The sequence below is a fragment of the Camelus bactrianus genome, chromosome 34 (assembly GCF_048773025.1).
Source record: "Camelus bactrianus isolate YW-2024 breed Bactrian camel chromosome 34, ASM4877302v1, whole genome shotgun sequence".
NCBI lineage: Eukaryota > Metazoa > Chordata > Mammalia > Artiodactyla > Camelidae > Camelus > Camelus bactrianus.
Window position 1 is genome coordinate 19,166,865 of NC_133572.1, and position 17,633 is coordinate 19,184,497.

The window sequence follows — 17,633 nt, forward strand, 5'->3', positions numbered from 1 at the left end:
TGAAACTCCTTCACCACACTTCAGCATAAACGGCCAAGTTCAAAGCCCTCCGACCAGAACCTGCCCGCCAGCACTTTCCCACTGACTCGTAAAGGCTTGACCAAACCCCAGATCCTGGCGACAGATCTGAACCCTGCCTCCTATCCTCTTGCTGGTCGACCTCGCAAGTCCTCTTCTCAGAAGCCAGTGTCATAGTATTGTGACCAGCGAGTCCTTGCTTGGTAACAATATTACCCGGCTCAAAGTCTCAACTCCTTAATCATACGAGTGGTCTTTCCAGCAGGGCCAGCCCCATTCTGAAACTCTCTGGAGACCCACCATGAGTCACCTCGTCCTCAGCATAAACTCAGGTGTGGTCCTGGAGCCCACCATGAACAAGAGTCACTCCCAGCACTCGGGAAATTCTGAGAAGCTCCCTCCCAGGGACCTGGGACAAAGACCAGGCAAATTCTTCACTGTACGACACTTAGGGAGAGGAAGTCACAGTGACCATCGCTCCTTTCAGAAAGTGTTTTCAGGTCCTGATAATCCATTTAGTCCACCCAGAAATGATATTTCACGTTTACTTCATTGACTGGGGGGAAGAAAAATGACCATTCCTTACAGACAGCAAGACACTGTATGGAGGAACCTCAGTCCCCTGAGAGCAGGGCGGGGAGAGAACCCCACGTGATTGTGGGGTTTGTCTCAGAAGGGACAACTGCTGCGTCCAGCCTTAAAGTTTATAGCAAGCAGCCACCAACCACTACGCGTCAGTACGCGACGGATGACCCAGAAGTGCTAAAGATCTCATTCTCTCCAGCGTCACATTCTCAGCAGGTTACAACAGAGCCACAGCAACAGAGCCTTCCCGGGTCAAGGCTGCCCCTGCACCTCCCAGTAACCTCTCTGTGCGCCCAGCAAGCTCCTTGTCTGTCTCCACTTTTCTCTTGGACGGAGGAAGACAAAAGGTAAATAAGCCAAGAAATAAGTCCAGGAGACTTTTTCCTCTATGTTATAAGGGTGTGGCCCTACCTACATAGTTACCTGAAAAAGTCGGGCATTCCCAAACATGATGGATTCATTCTTTCTTTTTTTTTCTTTTTTCTTTTTTTTGGAGGGAGGAGGTAATTAGGTTTATTTATTTATTTTAACGGAGGTACTGGGGATTGAACCGAGGACCTCATGCATGCTAAGCAGGCACTCTACCACTGAGCTCTACCCTCCCCCGATTCATTCCTTCTTTAGATAGTAATTCACCAAGCCCCTACGCTGCATGCCAGGCACTGTTCTAGGTGCTAAAGATACACCGGATGGAGCTCACACAGGAGTGAGAAGCGACAAAAAGCAACAATAAATACATGAAGGCAGATGGCAACCAAGGCTACTAAGGCAAAGAGGGAAAGAGAGTGTGAGAGTAAGGATGTAACGTGGAGAGCACCTGCGATTTTAGACCAGGTGGCCAGGGGAGGCTGCTGTGAGGAAGTGACATCTGAGCAGAGACTGAAGGTGGGGAGAGAGGAAGCAATGCCCGGGGTCTGGGGGAAGAGCATCCAGGAAGAAGAGGCAAGTTCAGAGGCACGCGGTGGCAGCAGATTTGGCCTGTACAGGGATGCAGATTCTAGAATGCAGACCTGAATAGAATGAGGTGGAGATGGACAGACTAGAGGTCAGGGAGGTGGCTGGGGCAGATCAAACATGGCCATCTCTCATTATTTGGAAAAGGACCCAGGCCATCACTGTGGCATGATCAAGCATTTCTCATCCCCTTTTACAAGTGAGTTAATTACATATTCAAAGTTAAGAAAAATATAAATGTAGCTCCAAAGAAAGATAGAAAAGATACTGTTGATTTTTAAAAGACTGCTTCCAAAAATGTTTCCCAAACCTTCAGAGGTCTGGGGAACTCACCTATAAAAACTCTCATGATTTAGATTCGTTTCATTTTCCATCCTCCTACACCACCAGACTGTAGTCTGAAGTTGATCTTATGGTATATTTATTCAATGGAATACTACTCAGTGATAAAAAAAAAAAAAAAGAATAAAACAATACCATTTTCAGCAACATGGATGGACCTGGAGATCGTCATTCTAAGAGAAGGAAGCCAGAAAGAGAAAGAAAAATACCATATGATATCACTCATATCTAAATCTAAAATCTAAAGATCTAAAAAAATCTTTTAAAAAAAGAAAGAAAAAAAGAGGACACTAATGAACTCATCTACAAAACAGAAACAGACTTGTAAACATAGTAAACAATTTTATCATTCCTGGGGGAAAGGGAGTGGGAAGGGATAAATTTGGGAGTTTAAGATTCGCAAAGGTTAACCACTATATATAAAAATAGACAAAAAAACAAATTTCTTCCATATAGCACAGGGAACTGTATTCATTATCTTATAATAACCTTTAATGAAAAAGAATATGAAGATGATACATGTATGTGTGTGTGTGTATGTATATCTATATATATATATATAGATATGCACATGACTGAGACATTACGCTGTACTCCAGAAACTGACACATTGTAACTGACTATACTTCAATTTTAAAAAAAAAGTCGATCTTACGTCTAAAGACATCCCAACAGGCAAGGATTCTCCTCCTGGGGTTTCTAAGATAACCTTAGTCTGGCATGAAATTTTCATAGGCCATTTTTTGTTTTTGTTTTTGTTTTTTTTTTTTTCATTTTTCTCTATAAAATCTTTATTGCCTCCAATCTCTTTTCCTTAGCTACATCCATCACTGAACATCCATACAATCAAGCCAAACATCCTAAACAATCTTCACTTGTCTTCCATCACAGACTTAGTAAACAAAATTATCAGTCGTGTAGCAACAGACTATCTCAAAATGGATTCCCACAGAGGTCAAATCAAAAGGAACAGAACCAAAAGGAATGTGCCACCATTTCTTTTAGGTTTTGGACACAGAGGCTAGAGCTGATTTTTCATGGCTGGCATATCATGCAAAAGATGCAAACTGCTGCAAAAAAATTCTTAAGAGCCAAACATTAAAATGCTGCAAATCCTTGCAGCTGCACGTATTAAGATACTCTATTTTTTAACCCTGACATTTTAAACCACCCATTTTCACTCTTATGGTTTCTACTACCATCAGAAGCCTTCGATAAACTAAAGCTTTATAGCAAACAAGTACAATAATATGATCTAAGAGCCTAAATATGGAGAGAGAATTAAGGCCCTTTCATTTGCCTTAGTTTCTCCCTTTTGAAAATAACTGTTATTTATATATTTTAAGAGGAACTGGGGCTTGAACCCAGGACCTTGACTATGCTAGGCATGTGCTCTTCCACTGAGCTATACCCTCCCCCTAGACTCCCCATCTTTAACATGGGAAAACCATTGGCTCTTTCCTTTCGAAGGAAGCTTCTCCTTGCTTCTTGATACAGAATGGCGCTAACAATCCAAGAGGAAGGGGACAAGGAGGAAATAAAATTAAAAAGCTAAGCACTTTTTAAATCCGTCAGGGCCATTTTTCAAGCTGGGGGTGGTGAGCATAAAGGGGGTTGATCCTGTGTCAATTCAGTGTCTACAAAGTGACTTAATGTGTTTCTCTCAATTGTAGGGTGAAAACAGGTCATGGCCCGTGAAGGATAAAGAAGCAACATAAAAAAAAAAAAAAAAAAAAAAAAAAAAAGATTGCCGCTGCAGATTAAGTTTTCACAGCTGTTTTGATCCTGCTCTGCAAGAGTCCAAAAATATTCCTGTGTGCCCTTGGAAATGAGCTTCTGAAACGACTGAATTAGAAGATTATTGACTAGAGGCAGAAATTCATTAGAATTCTAAACTACTTCAAGCAACACAAAGAAACGATCGTTTGTATCAGTTAAAGTTTGACCAGAGAAGCGGAGCCACCAGGAATGATCCAGCAAATGCAGTATCCAGAAGGTACGATAGAGATTCGACCTTTCACAATCCTGGGAACTGGTTAAGTAGCCTGAGCAAGGCTGCTGCTACTGTGTCTGTCTCAGACGTCGAAAGCCAGCAGGGCAGGCAGCCGAGAAGGAAGGAGGGGCTTGACGTGGGGGATAGGAAGCAGGGGCTGGAACCCCCCAAGGATGCGCTAGAATACACCTCTGCTTCTTGCAGCCTCTAAGGCTCACTTTAATGATGGCAGTGGCTCGCAAACAGGTCAGCGGTCTTCTCCACGCACACCTGCACCGTGATTCCACGGAGCTGAAGGAGATCTGGAGCAATCTGGAGGAGCTGCAGAATTCGCCGCTGGTGCACCCCGGCAGCAGGTGAGTCAGCAAGTCCGGGACAGCCAGGAGGAGGTGAGACGGCACCAAAACCGACGCCCGCCTTCCGAGAGGGCACAGGGTCACTTCACTTTCACTTTCCAAACCTCCAAGAAATTTCTCCCGTCCAACTCTAACCCCGCGCAATACAGGAAAGGGATTCCCTAGACGCAGGTCTGGTTTAGCTAAACTGACGCAGCACAAAAGCCAGCGCATCCTGGTGAGCTGCCCTCATCTTCCATCGTGCTCTGCCCCCGACCCCCAGACCCTGGTAAAAGCAGACACTCTGATCATCCTCTGCCTCATTTCAACCTCTGCCCATTTCTTGTGCGAGAAAAACTGCGATTAGTGTCTTTCTACACAAGCAAGCACCTTTATAGTAACGAGCATCACATACCTTAATTAATTTATTTATCGTTTATTTCCAAGGGAGTTTCTAGCTGTCAGTATGTGTGACCATTTATTTATTAATCAAAGATAATAAACTACTTTTAATAAAAAATCAGTTTGAGTTTTGCACTGGGAAAGACCCTGTGAAGAGGATGAAAAGAGGATGAAAATAAAGTGGAAGGAAATATGTATCAACGACATATGTGGCAAAGGATTTTGATCTCGAATATATGAAGAAATTGTAAAACTCAATGTTAAGAAAAGACCCACTTAGTAGTAACTTATGTTTAAAAAGAACATAAAAATGAATATATGTATGTTCCTATATAACTGAAGTGTTGTGCTGGACACCAGAAATGGACACATTATAAACTGACTATACTTCAATAAAAATATTTTTTTTTAAAAATCCACTTAGAAAATTGACAGATAATGTGAAGAGAAATTTTAACAAAGAGGGTATACAGAAGGCAGATAGACACATGAAAAGATACTTAACACCATCGGCCATTAGGGAAATGCCCATTAAATCCACAATGAGATGTCACTACACACCCACTGGAAAGGGTACAATGAAAACCAGCGACAATACCGAATCTGGTAAGGAAGCAGACTGGATTACACACATGCTGCTAATGGGATGGGATGGAATATAGTTTGTCAGTTTCTTAAAAAACTAACATGCAACTACCATATGATCCAGCACATGTACTCCTGAGTGCTTGTACTCCCAGAGAAATAAAAACTTATGTTCTCATCAAAAACTGTAAATGAATGTTTGTAGCAGCTTTAATTGTCACAGCCCAAAACTGGGAACAACCCAGATGTCCTTTACCACATGAATGATCAAACAGTGGCACATCCATGCAGTGGAATATTACTCAGCAATAAAAAGGAACAAACCATTGAACCATGCAACAATCTGAATAAACTTCAGAGAATTATTTTGAGTGCAGAAATATCTCAAAGGTTACATAGTACATGGTTCCAAAGAAAACATTCTTGAAAGGACAAAATCATAGAGATGGAGAACATATGTTAGTGGTTGTAATGGATTAGATGTCTATAGCCATGATCAGAAAACATGAAGGATGTGTGCAATAGAACTGTTTTATATCTTAATTGTGATGGTAGGCTCAAAAATCAACATGTGATAAAACAGCAAAGACTATACATTTAACAAAAATAAAAATAAAAGAGTATATGTGAAACCGGTGACATCTGAATGAAATCAGTGATTGTATCAATGGCAACTTCCTGGCTGTGACTGTGTTCCACAGTTATGCTTGAGGTTACCACTGGGGAAATGGATAAAAGCCATGAGGGATCTCTTTATCATTACTTACAATTGCGTGGGAATGGACAATTATCTCAAAATTAAAAGCATCTTTCTTAAAAATGAGTTTACAAAGCCAGATGAAAATACTACAAGAAAAATTTGGGCCAATTTCCCTGTTAACATAGATGCAAAAATCCAGAACGAAACACTAGCAAACCAAGTTCAACAGCACATTAAAAAAAAAAAAAAAACATACACCATGAACAAGTGAGCTTTATCACTGGATGCAAAGATGATTCAACATACACATATCAGTTAATGAGAAATACCACATTAACAAAATGAGTAAAAATCAATAAAAATCACATGATCATCATAAAGAATAGATGCAGAAAAAACATGTGACAAAATGCAACACCCCTTCATGGTGAAAAAAAAATCTCTCAACAAACTAGGTTTATAAGGAATTTATCTCAACATAATAAAGGGACATTTATGAACAGCCCACCACTAACATCACACTTAACAGTGAAAAACTGACAGCTTTCCTCCAAGATCAGGAACAAGACCACTCTTGTCACTTAATAGAAGTGCTATTCAGCATAGAAATGGAAGTCCCAGGCAGAAAATTAGGCAAGAAAAAGAAATAAGAGGCATCTAAATCAGAAAGGAAGAAGTAAAATCGTCTCTGTTTATAGATGACATGATCTTATATGTAGGAAACCCTAAAGACGCCACCAAAAAATTATCAGAACAAATATACGAATTCAGTAAAGTTGCAGAATACAAAAATCAACACACAAAAATCAGCCGCATTTCTACACACTAATAATGAACTATCCAAAATTAAGAAAACAATCCCATTTACTACAACATCAAAAAGAATAAAATACTTAGGAATAAACTTAACCAAAGAGATGAAAAACTTATATACCTAAAACTACAACGCACTGATGAAAGCAATTAGGACACAAATAAGTGGAAAGACATCCCATGTTCATGAATGAGAAGACTTAACGCTGTTAAAATGTCCACCCAAAGCCATCTACAGATTCAATGTCATCTCCATCAAAATCCCAAGGTATTTTTTACAGAAAAAGAAAAACAAATCCTAAATTTCATATTGAACCACAAAATATCCTGAATATAGAAAGCAATCTTGAGCTAGAAGAACAAAGCTGGAGGCATCATACTTCCTGATTTCAAAACATATTCCAATGTTACAGTAATTAAAACAGTATGGCACTGGCATAAAAACAGACATAGACCAACGGGAAAGAATGGAGAAATTAACATATATATATACACATATATATATAATATATATACATACGTATATAATATATATACATACACACACACATACACACACACACACACACACATACAGTCAAATGGTCTTTGACAAGGGTTCCAAGAATACACAATGGGGAAAGGATAGTCTCTCAATAAATGATACTGGGAAAACTGGTTATTCCACAAGCAAAAGAATGAAGTTGGGCCCTTATCTTACAACATACACAAAAATCAACTCAAAAATGTATTAAGAATTAAAATATGAGACTGGAAACTGTAAAGCTCCTAGAAAAAAACTATAGGGGAAAAACTTTGTTATATCAAGTTTGGCAATGGTTTCTTAGATGTGATGCTGAAAGCACAGTCGATGAAACAGAAATAAGACAAGTGGGACTATATTAAACTGCAAAGCCTTGCACAGCAGGTGTGAGAGGGAAAAGGCAACACACAGAATAAGAGGAGATATTTGCAAGCCAAATATCTGATATGTTAGTGATATCTAAAATATGTAAGGGACCCCTACCACTTAAAGCAGAGGAAATCAAATAACCTGATTTCAAAATGGGCAAAAAGCATGAAGAGACATTTCTCCAAAGAAGACACACAAATTGCCGACAGGTATATGGAAAGATGTTTAACATCATTAATCATGAAAACCTAATCATGCAAATCATGAAAACCTAATCATGCAAATCATTCAGTAATCAAGCAAATCAAAACCACAGTGAGATATCACCTCACTCCTTTATGAAAATTGCCAAGGATATGAAGAATCTGGAACCCTTGTATACTATTGCTAAGAGAATAAAATGGTGCAGCCACCATGGAAAACAAGATAGAGGTTCCTCAAAAAATTAAAAATACAATCACCAGATGATCCAGTGATCCTACTTCTGGGTATAAACCCGAAAGAATGGAAATCAGGATGTTGAAAAGATATCTGCATTTCCATGTTCGTTGCAGCATTATTCACACAGTAACCAAGATATAAAAGCAATCTAAGTGTCCACTGTCAGATGAATGGATAAAGAAAAATGGCAGATACACACGATGTAATATTATTCAGCCTTAGAAAGAAGGAAATCTGCAATGTGCAACAACGTAGAAGAACTTGGAGGGGGTTATGCTACGTGCAGTACACTGGTTGCAGAATATGAGGTATCTAAAATAGTCAAACTCATAAAACCAGACAGTAAAAAGGTGGTTGCCAAGGACAGTGAGGGGAGCACCAAGGGTTGCTGTTACAACCCGTAACTGACAGCACTGTATTGTGCACCTAAAAATGTGTTAAGATGATAGATCTCATGTTAGATGTTCTTACAAAAATATAAATGAATAAATAAAACGGCTTTAAATTCTCAAAAGTTTTGCTCAGCCAAGCTTGAGATACAGTTAAGATCGTCTGCACGTTATTTCAAAGGCCACTTTTTTTTTCACCAATTACCTAAAATAAAAATCATAAAGACACCACCCATGTAAAGTGCCTAAGCCAGTGCTTGGTTCACACTGAATAGTTAATACATGCGATTTTCTGTCCTTCCTGGCAACCATCTTCAGAGCACTGTGGCTCTAACATCTTTAACATCATCCGTGATACATGTCCACTATTCCACTAGAAGATACAGCTTTGCCTTAGGTGACTGTGATAAGAAAGCCTCCCCGTCTTACTGAAATCAACACCTGTGAATACAGAAAGATTAGTTAAATTTCTCCTTCTGAAGAGGCACTGTTCCTTTCCAGTTAGTGCTCTGTTGCACTCTAGTCGTGCAACTCAATCTTCTCAAAAAAAAAAAAAGTGTATCTGACACAGTCAGTAAGATCCACTCTACAAAGAGCAATGCATCTTAGCAACCAGGCTGCTTTTTACAATCAGTATCTCAAGTGAAGAGTTGCCCCCTGCCCCCTCAATTTTCCTTCTCCTTTGCCCCTCTTCTGGCCAATGTCTACTCCTTTCCTCCCTTCTCCCTTCTATCCCTGCCACCTCCTACATGACTAAAAAATTCTTTTTTGGAAAGTCAAGAAATGACACTATTCCTCACCCTCCACCAAGTGGGAACAGGCACTTGACCTTTTTATAGGGAAAACGCTCAGACCAGGGACCTAGGCTGCCTCCATGGCTGTCCTGAGTCCAGCACACTTCAATCAACAAGACTCACTGTAATACATGAAAAAGTGGTCAATCTAGAAGTTTAAACACGAATATTGTGCCATCTAAGGAGATTTTACAAAACATTTAGAAAGCTTAACGTTCTAAGCAACTTTGTGGCTGAGGTTATTATTCAGCTGAAAAACAAAACCACTTTCTAACAGGATAAATGTTTATAAAATACTCTCTTCGGAGTCAGATGTGCAATTTCCTCATCCTTCTTAAAGCATTCAACTCTCAGTGCAAGAATTAAGTCAAAACCCACGAATTGTTGCCAACTGCTCTGGTTTCCTTTTCCAAGTCATCAGCCACCTGTCAAGCGACCTTGGTCTCCTAGGCTGGGCAAGCATTTCAGGCTGCCTTCCCTGTGTCGAATGATCGTTACCATAAAGACAGGCTCATGTTACACCCGTTGGAAAGGGTTTAAAATGCTGATGAAACTGAACCAATGTTATTTCAACAGTTTTGTCCGGCACATTATAAGCTTAACTGCTGAGCCAAATTATAAAGGCCGATTTCCTCCCTGAAATCGGCCTTCCTCCCCATCCACCTGAAACCAGCCCTCTCTGAAATTCAAGAAAATGCTCCACCCCGCAAAAAACTAGCGTTCTCACGATTCCCTTTACACCTTCCTCACACTTAAAATGCTGACTCATGACTCTGAGGTTGCAAAAAAAAACTATTTCGACGGGGACCCCAGGGTCCCCAGAGGATCCCACGCTTTTCTGCCTGCTTTTGCTGGGCACCTTTTAAAGTCTAGATCTCGAGCCCTTTCGGCAGTTTTGAGGGGCTCCAGGAGCAGCCAAGGCTGCAGGTCGGGAGCGATTCTCTGCTCTCGGTCCTGCTCGCTGCTCCCGCAAACCCACGCAGCGCTGGCAGCTCACGGCTCCTAGGGGGCTGATACACCCCTCATCTGCATGGCTGCCCAACAGCCGCCGAATAGTTCCTAACTTGGAAGCTTCAGCATCACAGCCCCCCGTCCGGAGCTCGTTGGACCAGCGCTGGTCTCACTCGGCCACGGTCCGGCAGGGCTGGGGTGTGCAGAGGCCGCTCGGGCAGCGCCCTCCCAGCCCTGGCCCGAGAGACCAGCCCGCCGAGAGCGCAGACTCCCGGGAAACTCTATCCAACTCCCAGCCCGCGCCTCCCCAACCGCCCCTGGAGCCCCGAGAAGCGGGGCCGAGGACCACGGAGCAGACAGGCGTGGGCAGCCCGGAGAGGAGGGGGCCGTGGAGGGAAGGGGCAGCAAGAGAAGAAACGGCCCCCAAGCCAGTCCCGCAACTTCTCCGGGTCTGGGTCACCGCGGGAGGAGAAACCGCGGCGGTGGCGAGCGCGGGCTGAGGGACTCACTTGAAGGTGAGGACGCACAGCGGCCGGTAGGACTTGTGGCTGGTGTTCTCGGCCATGCCTTTGCCCCAGAAGTCGTTGGAGAAGATGCCCCAGTGCAGCGGGGCGCCGGGCCGCACGTCGGGGTTGTTCACGATCGCCCACACGTCGTCGTGCACGAACTCGCCCCGCAGGGAGCGGCCGTAGCACAGGCAGCTCGCCCCGGCCAGCAGCGCCGCGGCCCCGGCCGGCGCGAGTCCGCAGCCCCGCCGCCGGGAGGGCGCGCGGTCCCCGCCGCCGCCTCGGGCGCAGCCTGTCACCACCATCGTGCCGCCGCCGCCGCCGCCGCTGCCCTGGCCTCTCCCGGGCGTCTGGCATCCTCCCCGGCCGGGGCCCCGGCGGCGCGCGGCGGCTGCCCGGAGGTGGGCTCGGGCATGGTCGGCGGAGGCTGCGCCCGCCGCCGGCGCTCCGCGCTCCGCCGCCGCCTGCGCCGCGGAGTTGGCCCAGCTGCAGATAAACAGCAGTCCCCCCGCCTCCCCGGGCCATCGCCACCTCCTCCGCCCCACTGCGCATGCCCCGCTCGCGCTCGCCGCCACCCCCCGCCCCCACTCCCCGGACCCACGCCGCCTTCTCCTCGCTCCCCGCACCCTCCGCCCGCGCCCCGGCTGCTCTGCGCTCAGCCCGCGGGCGCCGCGGCCCCGGGAGGCCACTATCCGCGCGCAGGTGGCGCGGGGTCGCGGGGCGGGGCTGCGCGGAGCGGCGGGGAAGGGGCACCCGGGGTCCCGCCTGCTGTGCCCAAGATGCTCTCAGACCCCCAGATACCACCAGCGGGGCCGGGGGTGCTCCCTGGCGGGCACCTCCCGGCGCTGAGCCAGGACCGGCTAAGCAGGTGCGCAGCCCGAACCTCCGCCCGCCCTCCGGGAGCGAGACGTGGCTGCCGCTGCCGGGAAGTCCCCGGGCTTTCCAGCACCCCGGACGACGGCGGCGGCGGCGCCCGGGGCCACGCTCTCCCTTCGGGCTCCGCGCTCGCGTCCCGTCGCCGCCTCCGCAGTCCCCTTCCCGGGCTTGTGTCCCCACCGCCCCGCGTCCCACGGTTGCGCCCTTGGGGGCAAGGGATCGCGGAGAAGTGGAGCTGCCGAAGCACCTCTCCGAAAGCCGAGAGAGGGTCCCCCTACCTGGGGGCTTCCTGGCCGCCCCGCCCGCGGTTGGTTCAGAGGCGCCACCGGCTGTTTTCCTTTCCCGCCCATTGCTCTGCTCGCCCTTAGAGAAAGTCTCAGAATCAATTTTTGGTTTGGGTCTGGGAGCCGAATTGGCTTCTGAAGCATTTCTCCTCGTTTTGTTTTTTTACTAAGGCTCTTACAACAATCCGGGAGATGCCAAGCTAATTACTTTTTCTTCCCATCTCAGTGAATCACTTGGGTCTGATTATTTCCTAGGCTGTGAGTGTGTTTGAACTCTTCCTGTTAAATCAATGCCATTTAAAACAAAAACAAAAAAACAAATTGCTTTAAGCCCCTGACTTTGCTCCCCAATTTTCCCGTTTTTCTGAAAGGATGTTTTCTTTTTAAAAATACTAGATATAATATGTAAATAAGCTAAATATATCGGAGTGATGATGGCTAGTAGAATTTCTCCAGGTTTGAAAAAATCCATGAACTTTTTCAGGGCCGTTGTAAATTTCTATTGCTGTCTGTTATTGAAGTTACCTGGAATTTGACACATCCAGATAGAAAAACTTAAAATATAGAATTCCCCATTTTATTCCCATCCTTCCAAAGTCCTCAAAAGTTTCAATGATCTTTTTTTAAAAAAAAAAGTAGATAAAAAAGGCAGAAATTACTCCCGTACTTTTTGTGTGACCATACCAATTTTTATTTTTACGATACCAATTTATTTTTTTACAAATTTAAGATATATCGAAGCAGTTAAAAACTTAAATAATTAAGACCAACATATTCCAAGTCAGGATGCCTTTTATCCATTTCATTTCGGTTTTGGTGACTTGAAAATTAGTGCCTGAGAAATGTGTTCATCCTTACATCAAAACTTTTTGACCCTTGGTATAGTTAATAGCCAGACCCCACACACACCTGTGTCCACCCACAGACTGTACTGCAGCCTTTCTTCTTTGCCTACCCATTAATTTAATTAAAACATTTGAAGGTAAATTTTGTGCTACACTGTGCTAAGCACTGGTTTGGATGACCAAAGCTGCTCAAATTGTGTGTGCGTGTGTGTTTGTGTAAAGTTAACACCATAAAAGTCTAACTCCTTTAGTTAACTGCTGATTGGGATAGTGGATTTGTCCTTGCTGAAATGATTACAGGTGTAACAGGCCAATGTTTTAGTCACCTGTAACTAATAGAGGTTTTCTTGAAATAATATCTTATTGCCAAAGAGCAGCTCTAATCATAGACTTTTATAGAGAGGAGACCTTTTCTCCCTTAAGTTACCCTTGTAGGAGGCACAGCTTGCCACCCCATTTTATCTGAGTTGTTCTCTTTTTTAGAAGAAAATACTTGCCAGAGTTCTTTGTGACCCTGGAGAGAAATGAGGAAGGACTTAGCTGGACTCCAAAATGGCAGTGAAAGGGGAAAAAGATGAAGGAAGACTCTAAGTGGGAGCCCAGGCTTCTGAGAACAGAGTTTCATCAAGCTTTCCTCTAGGCTGACCGGCATCTCTGTTCCATTTAATTCAGATGATGAATTTGGGATTAATTTATTTTAAAATAATGAGGGGGAGAGTATAGCCCAAGTGGTAGAGGTCCTGGCTTCACTCCCCAGTACCTCCTCTAAAAATAAACCTAATTACCAACCCCTCCCACCCACCCCCAAAAACAAATAAAATAATGAGATGGCTCAAGTCTTCTTAAGGAGAAACGAGGAAGTAAATACTTTTTAAAAGTAAACAATTCCTTGGCAGTAAACAATTCCTTGGCAGCCCCATCATTTCCTGATTCAATACTCTTCTGTGTCCCAGAAAAATAGTGTAGAAGTGTTGATGTTAGAGAGAGAAGGTTTACACTGATACACCAGCTCATCGTCCCTGAGGCCCAAAACAAACTAGATTTAATTCTTGTTACTTAGTCTCAGATTGTTTTTAAAGGGTTTATAATCAGAGCAATACTATCTTCTAAGACACCTTCTGTCCTGTCAGAGCAATTTCAAACGTAAATTATTACAGAAGAGCCTCTCGGAGGCACATACAGATTAAGTCACTCATGAAAATTAAAGTGGAACATAGTTCTGAATTAAATTAGGATACAACTTTAACAAGCCAAGGGCAAGTAGTTATTTTAATAAAACAAATTTCAGCTTTCTGCCCACTGTGCAGTTTCAGCCTAATACACCTTGTTCAGGTGCCCGTATGTCAAGAAACTGTCAACTGAATTAAAAACGGAATACGGGGGAGCTGCGAGCTTTAGTTCTGAGGACTTTACTGAGAACTATAGCCCGAAAGACAGCCTGTATCTTACAGTTCTGAGGGATTACTCCCAAGAGCTGGGGGCAAGTCAGTATATACGTGATTTTAGCAAAGGAACACATCAAAAATCACACATCTTTGTAGAAGTTTACTGCTGGTCATGAGGAAGAGTTATCTCAGTTAATGATTTTAGTGTTTTCCTAACTATGGGAAGATGTCAGAATCTTGGTTCATCGGTTTTTCTCCTGAAAATATGTAACTACCTTAGGGCCCGTTCTGCCAGTTTTCCCAGAGCGCAGAGTGCCTCTTCCTGTTCTTTCAAGGAGTGTTGTAGGTCAGAGACTGCAGTGGCTAGTGACTTGATTTTTTGTAAAACTGGATGGTGGGCAATGTTCTTTAGCTGGCAGGACAAATGCAAAGTTACAAGGCAGACATTCAGGAAAAGAGCAGAGAACATAATTTATATTAAAAAATACATTTTTGTTGTCTGGTTACTTAATACTACCTGTTCTTGAGAGAAACACAGAAAAAATGGACCCCCAAAAAGGAAATTAAGCAATTCTTACCCTCCCACCCCTGTGGTAGGACAGGCAACCTCAGCTCTAAGAAGCTGACCCAGCACCTGGCAGGGCAAATGTGGGACAGTCTGGGGTGCCACGTGATCGGAGGAGTGGCTGTGCCCAGACCTGGGTTCAGACTGGTGGCAACAGCCCCAGGAGGGAGGATGGGCCCCTGTGGAGGTAAAGGGGCTTCTCCTTCCATCCCCAGACACATCTCTGTGGCATCTGCACAGAATTAAAGCTAAAGAATATCAAAAATTATCTGTGTTCTTGCAATTTTGGGCTCTCGGCAATACATTTTGTCAAGAAATTACCACACCAAAAAGGCATGCACAATAAAGCCTGTGAGGTACTTACTAGACTTTAGAGCTTAGAATCCCTAGTTTTGAAAACCGCCACAACATTGCAAAGTAAAAATCCATAGTCTTAGCAATAGAAATTAAATTTAAGATTATATATGTTATTGTATATAACAGAAAAACTATATTTTCATATGAATGAAAAATTAATTACGTACATTTTTATTTTATATTTTAATCATATACAAATCAGAAAGCCACTTTTTATTGAAGTATAGTTGATTTACAATGTTGTGTTAGTCTCAGGTGTACAGCAAAGTGATTCAGTAACACATATACATCTATATATATTCTTTTTCAGATTCTTTCCCATTATAGATTATTACAAGATATTGAATATAGTTCCCTGTGCTATATAGTAGGTCCTTGTGGTTTATCTATTTTATATATGGTAGTGTGTATTTGTTCATCCCAAACTCTTAATTTATCCTTCCTGCAACCCCTTTCCCCTTTGGTAACCATAGTTTGTTTTCTATGTTTGTGAGTCTGTTTCTGGTTTGTAAATAACTTCATTTGTATCTTTTTTTTAGATTACATGTATAAATAATATCATATGATATTTGTCTTTGTCTGACTTAATATGATCATCTCTAGTTGCATCCATGTTGCTGCAAGTGGCATTTTTCATTCTTTTTTAGGGCCAAGTAATATTCCATTATATATATATATATCTCCCATATCTTCTTATCCAGTCATCTGTCGATGGACATTTAGGTTGCTTCCATGTCTTGGCTATTGTAAATAGTGCTGTTATGAACATTGGTGTGCATGTATCCTTTTGAATTAGAATTTCCTCTGGGTATATGCCCAGGAGTAGAATTGCTGGATCATATGGTGAGTATATTTTTAGTGTTTTAAGGAACCTCCATACTGTCCTCCATAGTGGCTGCAATAATTTACATTCCCACCAACAGTGTTGGAGGGTTCCTTTTAGTTTCTTGTACAACCTGCCCGATTTATAGGAAGTGTTAGAGGAAACACTAAAATGCCACTGTACAAATTTACATTTAAAATTAAATTTGGACTTAAATTGATTTGTAGGAAGAGTTAAATTTTTTTAGAAAAATTATTCTGTCCGCATTTATCAGTTCCAGAATACTATATTTTGAAATAATTTATCCAAAATGTATTCCAATGTTGTCACAGCCTATAAAATATTCTTAACAGCTCTAGTAACAGTTGGATCAACAGAAAGAGGCTTCTCAAAATTAAAGAGTATCCAAAAAAGTCTTGATTCGTGGCATTTGCTGAATTTCATGGTGTAAATATTCCAGCTATGGTCATGCTACCAATGTGACATCACTGAACACAGAGATGGAAAGAGATGCATACTAACATTACATTCTACAGAATTTTCACCATACGGATACAGTCAATGTGGATGAGCTCAAGAGCATATTAATAGTAAAGTAATTAGAAAATGACTGTTTTTGAACATTTTTGTGTGTGTGTTTCCTCCAATTTGTGTAAGTTTATGTAACTAAACTTTTTGGAATGGCTATGTTTAACAACAAACTTATAAAATTCCTAAATACTCAACAGTCATTTCTTGTGAGCTAGTACGAGCTGACTTGGGCATACCATCAGATGAAATGAGACTGGTCACTACTGGTATCATAATTTTAAATTTCAGTGGGAAGTGTGGGCAGGGTCAGGGAGGTAAGTGTGGGCAGGGTCACCATACGTGGGTAGTGAGGAATTAACCTTACCTAAAGAGAGGTCTGGCCTTTACTCTGGGCGATTAGGAGATAATTTTTAGGCCCTGGACTGTTCTGCCTGACAGGAGGGTCTGCTGGGAGCTTTGGACAGCAGTCTAACAATGCAGTTTATGATGGGAGCTTTGGGTCACACAGTACCAGTTCTGATCTCCGGGGGAACCGGAACTAAAGATATTAGCCTGACCTCTGGACGGGGCTGACATGTAAAGATCAGCCATGCAGGTGAGGCAGGCTGGGACCTGGGACCCTTTTCTGCAGTGCTTGCACCTTGACAAATGTCTCCTCCAGCAACAGAATACAAAGAAACTATAAGGGGCTAAAAGTGCCTACGTGCAGAGGCAGTTGGGGCAAATTAGGAATGGCAAGATACAAAAAGACCAAAAACCTGACTGCCGCTTGTAAAGTGTGAGGGGCAAAAGCCTTGCTTGAATTTCTCACCTGGCTTCTTGTCAATTTTGATTGATTACAGAGTCCAAGAACCAAGGTCAATAGCACAGGCAGCATGTGATGAGCCCCAGTAAGAACTCTGGGTACCAAAGGCTCGAGTGAGCTTCCCTGGTTGGCAGTTCTCCACGCACATCCTCACGCAGTAACGCCAGGAGAGTGGCGGGTCCTGACTTCATGGGGAAGAGAACACAGGATCTCTGTTCTGTGCCTCTCCTGGACTCTGCTCCATGCACTTCTTTCCTTGCTGATCTTATAACTGTGTGAGTATTAACAGTTTTCAGTGGGTTCTGTGACCCCTGTCTAGCACATTATCAAAACTAAGGTGGTTTGAGGAACCCCTCAAACTTGCAGTTAGTATCAGAAGTGAGGGCACTCTTGTGAAAATTTTACCCAAGTGCTCCCTAACACTATTTTTTACTATAAAATTTTTCTATAATACAAATTTTT

At 43.1% G+C, this 17,633-nt stretch overlaps 1 protein-coding gene across 4 annotated transcripts in view; it reads right to left on the reverse strand.

The window, feature by feature from the left end:
* Positions 1-11,176, reverse strand: part of TMTC1 (transmembrane O-mannosyltransferase targeting cadherins 1) — a 239,362-nt gene extending 228,186 nt beyond the window's left edge. For 3 of the 4 annotated variants that reach the window (XM_074357367.1, XM_074357368.1, XM_074357365.1), the window contains exon 1: positions 10,704-11,174. In XM_074357367.1, coding sequence (XP_074213468.1) covers positions 10,704-11,005 — 302 coding nt within the window. In that variant the 5' untranslated portion in view covers positions 11,006-11,174. Of the gene's footprint in view, positions 1-10,703 lie in introns of all 4 variants that reach the window. The other variant, XM_074357366.1, reaches the window with a different exon arrangement.
* Between the last annotated feature and the right edge of the window lie 6,457 nt (positions 11,177-17,633).